This window comes from Orussus abietinus, unplaced genomic scaffold (assembly GCF_000612105.2).
Source record: "Orussus abietinus isolate OABI.00-Male unplaced genomic scaffold, Oabi_2.0 scaffold9, whole genome shotgun sequence".
Classification (NCBI taxonomy): domain Eukaryota; kingdom Metazoa; phylum Arthropoda; class Insecta; order Hymenoptera; family Orussidae; genus Orussus; species Orussus abietinus.
In genome coordinates, this window is record NW_019396004.1 from 1,996,409 (window position 1) to 2,005,117 (window position 8,709).

General features: G+C 52.1%; 1 protein-coding gene across 1 annotated transcript; it reads right to left on the reverse strand.

The window, feature by feature from the left end:
* Nucleotides 1-258: 258 nt before the first annotated feature.
* On the reverse strand, nt 259-3,254 carry LOC105701066 (protein hairy). The gene is made up of 3 exons (XM_012427487.1): nt 2,848-3,254; nt 1,936-2,031; nt 259-1,772 (listed from the first exon to the last, which is right to left on the reverse strand). Exons 1-3 carry the CDS (start codon nt 3,001-3,003, stop codon nt 930-932), a joined length of 1,095 nt encoding a protein of 364 aa, XP_012282910.1. The 5' UTR covers nt 3,004-3,254; the 3' UTR covers nt 259-929.
* Between the last annotated feature and the right edge of the window lie 5,455 nt (nt 3,255-8,709).

An 8,709-nucleotide genomic window follows, 5' to 3' on the forward strand; every position in this document is an offset into this window, starting at 1 on the left:
GGTCCGAACCGGTTTCAGGCCTCAACTTACGGAATATCCCGCAAGGGCGCGGTACGTGTTCGACGGCACCTTGGAGTCCCATAGATCCCGTCAGAGACGGGCGAGAAGCGAGAATCCCGACATTTCGAGAAAAGGGAAGAAAGGGGAAATGAAGAATGAATTAACCGAAACATAAAATCTCGAGACCCGAGTCCTCGATTTTATCCAAGGCTCGGAAATGCCACCAAGGGGATCAATTTCGAATGAAAACTCAACATGTTCGTTCTAATAAGGAGATCAATATTTATTCAATATTTCTATAGTATTAAGCGTGGTTTTCTATCTTCACAATAGAGAGGAATTATAAACTCGACCGTTCCCACTCATACAAACATAAATAAAACATTCTTCCTCGATCTCACTACCTCCGGGCAGACATGCGCAATCTTCCTTAAAACTATATGGTTCTCTTAACTACTCGGAAATTAATTACAAAACGCCGCGACCGCCGATCAGGTGGGGCGCCGCGACGTGGAGTGACTCGCGTCCACGTATAAAAAGATACAGAATGGAAGACCTCGGTGATTCTTGTTGCGTAAGGCACTTAAAATACGCGCTTAGCTTATGTACAATGGATGTCTCCGAGTGAGTTTCCCGAATTCGAGAGGAGATAAAACGAAGGACTCTAATTCCGCGCTACCAAATGTACAAGGCACGGCATGGTGTAAGGCACTGGCAGGCTGATGGGTCGCCAAAACCGACGAGATGCTTGACAGACTCAGTTTTATCAAGCCGACTATGTGGGTCCATCTTGACCCGGACTACGATGCAGCATCACTTACAGAGCATCTCAGAAATGATTTGCAAGATCGCCGCAGTGTCAATCGGCATCACCGGGCGTGGATGCTGGGCGAGGTCGCCTTCAACGATTTTCCCCAAATCTCGCGCCGTTACCAAGGCCTCCAGGGTTTGTCCTCGACCTCCGGCAATACGCTCTTCCTCATGACCAGGGCCAATGGTTTCTGGAGAGGTGGACTGTACACTCTGGGGTCGAACTCGGGGTCACTGGTGTAGCCGTTGGCCGCAGCGGGTGAGGTTGCAACGTCCCTGTGACTGGTCCCGGATTGGTACCCTGAGGTCTGCTCCCTGAAGGCTGCTGGGGGAGCCTCGAAGGCTACTGGACTGGCAGCCGAGGTGGACGTCGAGCTGGCGGAAGACGAGGAGGACGACGCCGAAGCCGTGCTGGCCGGTCGCTGGGGGATCGGGATAAGGGTTGGTAACGGCGAGGTCGGTGCCGGGGACGACGATGGCGACGTCATCGGCGTTGCCTTCGCCCCAGCTGGCAGGACAAGGGCTATATCTCCGTTGGGCAGCCTGGTTGGCACCAACTGGAACCCCGTCCCGTTGGCGTTCGTGAAGAAGATCCCGTTGGACTGTTGGACCTGAATCCTCGGCGTGGAGTCCACTTGGGGTAGGATGTGCACCTGAAGTTGGGTCGTCGGCGGCGCTGGCTGCACCGGCTGCTGCCCTGGCCCGGGTTGGCCGGCGGAATTCGTCTCGACGGGGCCCAGGCAGGATGCCAAGTGGGCCATCAGACGGCGCTTCACCGAGGCGTCCAACCCGGGAAATCTGCCAACCTCGCCCGCACACTCCGTGAACCCGGCGCGGAATTTGTTCAGCACATTCGGGTCTGTCGCTGCTGCCAGCGCGACCTGCTGACGCTGCAGCGTCTCCAGGTGCTTCACCGTCATCTCCAGGATATCGGCCTTCTCCAGCTTCGAGTGTCTCGCTGGCTGTAAATGGATAAATATGAAGTTAGATATGCTCTCCTCAGGAATACACTTTTAGTGTAATACCAAGATAGCATGGTAAACACAACGCTGTGAGGTTCTCGCTCAAAAATGTATTTGGCTCGAAACTCTACCGAGTTGCTTAATGTATCGTGAAGATACTTACGTCTTTCTTCATAGCGTCCAAGATGAGGGTCTTCAGGTCGTTCAAGCAGTTGTTTATACGAGCCCTTCTCCTTTTCTCCATGATTGGCTTGTTACTCTGTAATCGGAAAGGGTAAACCATCATTAGTCCCGCGTGAAATACCCTGACACCTAATGAATTAACGGCGAGTCTTAACATTATCTGACCATGATGTAAGTGATTGTTAACCGTCGACCTGATCTCTTTTCAATGAAAACTAAAATCGAAACCTACTTCGTGGAACTCCGAGATAGCGTTACGTTCCGGGCGAATGAATGAACATTTAGTAGAATTAACAATTCATGAAACGACGTCATTGCCAAGTGGTTAAGAAATTCCCGCAGCTGACAATTCCAACAGCGCGAAGAATAAATTCATATCGGCTGACGACCGCTACGATATATGAACATCAATGCGAAGTTCTAACCCCGCTTCTTTGTTTTTCCACAATCTTTAGACCCTTTAAAATAACAATGACATCGTTGAGAAGTTAATTTCCAGTCAAGTTCCGAATTAATGTTTTTCCGTGTATATCGGCATCGGTACATGAACCACAGGATATAATCAATTAATTATCATGAAACGAAGTTCCGGATCTTAAGAATGGGTTAACTGTCTATAACACCACGTGATCAAAGTCATCTCAATAAATTTGACATTTCCGGCAAAACTGTCCGTGCTATACTACATACATCCTAACCAATAAATCAGCATATAAATCCACGCTTTATCGACATTTCGATCTGCAAATATGTACATACATTGAAACATGTAAATAGTCAATATCGAAAGGTTGATATTTACTAACTCCTCGTAGTTACGTATCTTTTAGGTGGTAGAAAAAAAAAATTGCTTTTTAAAAAATTAGCCGTCGACGACGGAGAGGATACCGACCCGTCGGTTTTCGCCGGATCTCCTGGTGGTGGCGACAGTGGCGCCAGTGGTAGAAGTCGGCGGCTGTCCAGCCTCCTGAGGTCCGTGCTGGACCGAAGGAGCGGACCCGACGGTCACTCCGCCGGTGGGCATGGTCGCACCGACTCCGGTCACCATGTTTGTACACGTATTTTCCCCCTCGGCGTCGATCACTCGTTCACTACAGACGAGTTCGTCTCTAGACTCGCACTTCACGGTTAATCCAGGCAAACGGGGAGCGCACTTGATTCCGAAGACCGGCGTTAATAGTCTGGTCGCAGTACTCGCGCGACTCGCGAGGCTGCTGCAGAGTGTCTCAAGTGGTCCGACCTCTCTGTGAACGCGTCGAACCTCGACTGTCCGAGCGCGACTCGCCTCTCTGTCGGCGCTCGTCGAGGGACCGACGGAATGCTCGACCGAGGGCCTCGGAGTGGGGCTCGGCAGTGGGGAGGGAGCGCGTGACGACCTCCCCCCACTCCCGGATTCCAGACCCCCACCAGCGCGCTGGTGGTCGTGCGAACCCCCGCGGGGCTCGCGCGACTACTCACGCGTCTACGAGCACGCGCGAGCGTGCGTCACTGCCTCGAAGTCAAGATCGAATCCGCTATCGGTCTGCCGAATAACCTACATCGAGTTTCCCGCTCATTCCATTCCATACGACTATGAAAAAAAAAATATATATGTATATAATATGTATAGGACCCTTATATATATTGGAGAATAGTTATCGCGTATCCCTCGCGCAAGGTCAGGGGGTAAAGTCGAGGTCACGACTTCGGTTGTGTATAGAGAGATGCGATAAAGCTTCCGAGAATAGGAGCGGGATCCTAGAAATGGAACTCTGGGTCCTCTCGCTTTCAGGGCGCATGCGGGTACCGAGAGAGAGAGGGAGGATCGCTGGCGCCCTGCGTACGAGCGGGATGAAAGAGGCCCGGCAAAAGAGGCAAAAGGTCGACGGAACGACCGCCGAGCGAGACGGCTCGACAAGGACGCAGCAGACCGGCCGCCAATCCCCGGAGTGGGATTCGACGCGGCGTGCGACGCGCGTCCCTTGATTGGCTCCGACCGGCTCCCTGGGCCCCCCACTCTCTCGCCGAGCGTGCCGCGCGGCGCGCTTAAAATCGGAGTGGGGGAAACTCCGCGCGCCGAGAGCGGGAGCGCCGCTCGGGCCTCGTCGGCAATCTTCGGCCTCGGCTGCGGCCGAACGCCGGGCGCGTGGGACTCGGGACTTCCGAGGACTGGCGGAAAGTGGGGGCGCTACCTGTTGGGCCCGCGAACCTTCGCTCCCCGATCCTGCGGCCACTTCCACGAAAGAGCGAACTGCGGAAACGTACAATTTCATATATAATCACTACTATGTAGGTAAAATATATCCTGACGATTTGAACCGCACAAATGATTAAGCGAATTTACATACAAAGGTGCAAATCCCGTTGCACTGGAAAAACTGCAAGTCGTTTTCATTTCAAACATGATATTATGTATGGAGGTACCGTAAACGAGGTATTGTAACTAGTATCTTGTGGTCACCTTGATTAAACCATCTTGCTCAGGGGTTAGGAATTATGACGAATGCGTTTCTCCTTGCACTGATAATTTGTATTGCGCAGTTCGGATCTCGGTAACGTTCCGGTTGTTCTTTCTTCCTACCTGTTGCCGTCGACGGGGGTCACACGATTCCGTGACTCGTCGGGTTTACGAGGTGGCGGGTTAGGACGTAAGCGCGGGTCGCGGATACGTATATAGGACGGTCCCACGGGCTCGAAATAAATAGCGCGTTATGTTTCCTGCGAAATTGTTTCTCGCCCGAGCGGCCGTAATCGCGAGTCGCCGCTTTCGGCACTATTAGCTTAACGGATAATAACGCGAAATTGGCGGCCTGTCAGCCGAGGGACCCACGAGAGAGGCATGCGTGCCTGTTTTACGGGCCTCTCCAGGCGACCAATTGGCTCGCACGAACTCGCCGATAAGACCCGGCTCGATTTGCGCGATTTATGCGATTCACCTTCCCCCTTTCGAGGAACTTATCCCCATATGGCGTGGTGAGCCCCTCGGTGTATGTACCGGTACTTACCCCGAGGAAAAAAAAAATTCATTCAATCGAAGAAATATTTTCTTGACCTCGAGAATAATTATTCAAAGCACATGAATTCTGATAGTTCCGAACGAACGTTGCATCCAATTGATTTCGAGTTTGAGTTAAATTATTATTCTTGGGATTGAGAAAATAATTCCCTGGGTGCTCTTCTTAGTATGGCGGATGTTTTTCCGATAAGTTCCTTCCTAAGCCGACTTAGGTGAAGGGCGATTAAAGATTCGCGAAAATCTGCGAATTTGGCGGGACTTTTAAACGGGCCTTTTGGAAAGCCAGGAAAGGGACGTCCTTCCTTTCCCTCCTATGTTTCCTGGCACGCTCGTGACCGAGTCGGCGGATAATTTTCGACTCTTAACCCTTTCGAAAATCCGGGTCTTATTTACTGACCGGGCCGGTAAGTAGGAGGAGTCCATTGTTCGAGCCCAACAATGCCTCGGCTACCTCGTATGCCAAAGCCGGGAGTCCGGCTCTAATCACTGGACGGGTTAGCGCTAGCCACTGTAATGATGATTCGCCAATATTTTGGGAAAGGGTTGGACTCCCGAGAAAGTTTGGGAAGTACTCGAAGTTCCGAAAGGAAAGGCAAGGTTGACCGTTGCTCGGCCATTTTGGTGGCCGGCATTGGCCCTACGGTCTGGCCAGGTGTATAATAAAAATTGCGTTGCACTTTCCCGTGATTACGGGGTGCCCGCGATTCAATCCGAATCTGAATTCAAAGCCCGAGAGGGAGCTGCAATTGCACTCTTGATGAAACGCGCTGACCATCGGTTTCGGAAGGCGAAGACGTGCGCTCGCCGATTGGACTTTGCCGGATTCACTCGTACGCATGCGTTTGCACCGTTCGCGAGTTTAGCAATGTTTACGGTGGTTCTCGAAGACTATTCGGTACGGATACCGGGGTGTATTGTTGGCCATCGAGAGACAAAGCTAGGAAAGTGTCATTGGAGGAGCCGGGTCGTCGGGCCGATGCACAGACGTACCTCTTTAATTAGGGTTAAATCATAAAACGCAGATGCCCGGCCTTGGTCGATCCCCAAGGCGAAAGGAGAATTTGCAAACGGTGGTTGTAAATTTGATGGATTAGGGTTGGCCGCCGACACCCTTTACGGGATGTTGACCAAGACGAATCGCAGCCTTTCATTTGAGTGCCGGGTACCGCAATTCCCTGCCCAAACCTGGGCCGTCTCGACGCTCTCCGTCATGGTGGAGTGACGAAACGTTCATTTATTCTGCGAGCACCGATATTCCATATTTCTCCGCCACACGGATTTCGGTAAACGTCGACGCGCTTTGGTCAAGGAGACGGACTCGCGAGCTGACAAAAAGGTTATGCCGTCGTAAAAACCGCTATTTTGGCTCGTGGGCGAAAACTCCATTCTGAGCCTCGGGGCAAAGCAAGGGGACGGTAAAGACTCATTGTGAAAACCGCAGGATTTTTCGGAGGGACGCGATTTCCTTATTGGACCTCTTCTGCCGAGGCGGAACCTCTTCCACCGACGTCGACCCTTCGGGGCTGTAAAGGCATAAAAAGGGATGCGACTTGGAAGGGTCAAGTTCGCAAGGATTGTAAAAGGGTAGAGTCCCGAGAACGTTCGAATGGAAAATCCTCGTAAAACGTGCCTGGACATCGGGAAAAGAAAAAATCATAAACCCTTCTAAGGATGGCCGGCAATTTTTAGGATTTTTCTGACCATTCCCGCAGCTTAAACGGCGTCGTAAAAAATCTCGGCATCGAGCGTCCTCGCGAGGCCGAAGAACTTTCTCCTCGGTGCGAGAGGTTGGGCTTGGAAATCCCATTGGGAGGCCGGAGACTCACAAAGGGTTTGTGCATTTCACCCTTTAGCGAAAGGGGAATTCGGGGAGAGCTTTAAGCCGTGTGGTTTGGGCCTCCAAAGACTCGGGGAACCCTTTTATTGGCGATCGGGGAATCCCTTTTATTGGTGATGAGCGACCCCTTCTATGCCTAACCCACTCCGGCCGAGGAGCCATCCTTCCCCAAAGAGTTGTATTTTTTAAAGGGTACGACCAGGCACGCGCAGCTCATCAGGCCAATCGTAAAGTCCCCGATCACGAGGACATTGTTGAAGGGAGGCCCTAAAAAGACGAGACCTGGTCGAAGATACAGAGCACCCGTAAAACAAATCGCCGGACTCGTCTCTTCGATTCGAGTACCTCGCCGATCCAGAAATGGTTTTTTTCCAGCCGCCCGATGCGACAGGGGCTGATCGACGAGGTCGATATTCGATTTATTGGAAGAAATTCGCGTCTAACGACGGCGTTTCGTCGGCGACGACGGTCTCGCCATGCCGCAAGGGTATCGCGTTGCGTCTCACGTCCGATCGAGTTATTTATACATCCTTGTTGCTCGGCCGAGCAGACTTTTGCTTTCGCGGCAGGCCGTGCTCAATTCGCACTTGATTTCTTCCAGATCGGGTTGCCATCTTCCCGGGCACGTGCAATCATCTCCGGGTCTTCCAGACCGAAGAGCGACCGAAAGGATCGGTGCTTTTCCCTGATAAATGAGACGCGACGTACCCAGTCTAGGGCCGCTCTTCTCGAGTGCGTCGACTGTCCCCTACCCGACATATGGCTCTCGAGTGCCATACTCGAAATAAAGTATAAACATTTTTAGATGTCTAGAGATCTACCGAGCACGTGAATACGCCTGCCGCGGTGCACCTCGCAACGGCCTCCAGGCGCGAGATGAAACGCGCGGGCATAATACCAAAGGAGTGCCCTCCGTAAAATGCCACGGTGGCCATTTACATTAGTCCTTATCCTAGCAAAGTCTGAAGGATCTTATGGATAGTCCGCGGAATGCCTAACCGCGTTGCAGAATGTCCGTCCGAGGGCCCGAACGGCAGTGGACGTATCGCCGGCGGTAATTCACGCCCACGCGGCCGCCGTGCGGTAATCGCTGCGGCTTTTTACACCTCTGCCGTGGAACGCGGCGCGGGGTGCAGAGAAAATTCACGGGCATCGATGAATTCTTCGAGGTGACAACACCCCTACATTTAAGAATTCCCGGTAAATCAAGATCATCTCATGCACCGAGAAAAAAAAAATATAACCAAAGGAATATATAATTTAATTCAGAGAATAATTATTAGACTCAAATAAATTCCATATAGTAATAATTCCGAATAAACGTTGCATCAATTCGATTCTTTGAATTAACAAAATATTCTTTAGATACTATTCGAATATTCCTTTGGTTCGATTATTTTTTTTTTTTTCTCAGGGTGGATCCGTGAGGAAAGGATGGACTTTATGCCCTTTCCGTTCCTTTTCTTGGATCCGTAATCCCGACGTTTCATGAGCGTCATTCTGGAAGCTGGAGGATCGCGACCGAGGCTCCCTCGAGACGGGCAAATTGAATTACGCCATCCCCGGCGAGACTCGAATTTCCGAAAAGGACGGCGCACGTCACGGGTATATTTAGAACCGCGAAGAAGAGGGTCTCGGGGCTCCGGTCAGGCCGCGATCGCCGCGAGGGTTCCCACGTCTGCTTAACCTTCGACCTCCGTGGAAACGGTCGCGTGGGCCGCCGCTCGTTAAGTTAAATACGGGCTCACCGCGCGCACCCGCTTATGCACGCTCGCGGCGCGCGCACGCACGTCTGCATGCACGCACGCATGCGTGCGTGTGCCCTCTCGAGGATCGCGCGCCGAATCGACGATGGTCGGTCCCACAAAGGCGCCGACGCGACAAAGGTGATCGTCACGACGATCGGCACGCGTGTATCGAGC

Excerpts from the sequence above, each read along its gene's own strand:
- LOC105701066 (XM_012427487.1), bottom strand. The coding sequence starts at position 3,003 with ATGGTGACCGGAGTCGGTGCGACCATGCCCACCGGCGGAGTGACCGTC. Across the intron at positions 2,032-2,847 it reads GATCCGGCGAAAACCGACGG|AGTAACAAGCCAATCATGGA; the intron begins GTCGGTATCCTC and ends TTCCGATTACAG. Across the intron at positions 1,773-1,935 it reads TGGACGCTATGAAGAAAGAC|CCAGCGAGACACTCGAAGCT; the intron begins GTAAGTATCTTC and ends ATCCATTTACAG.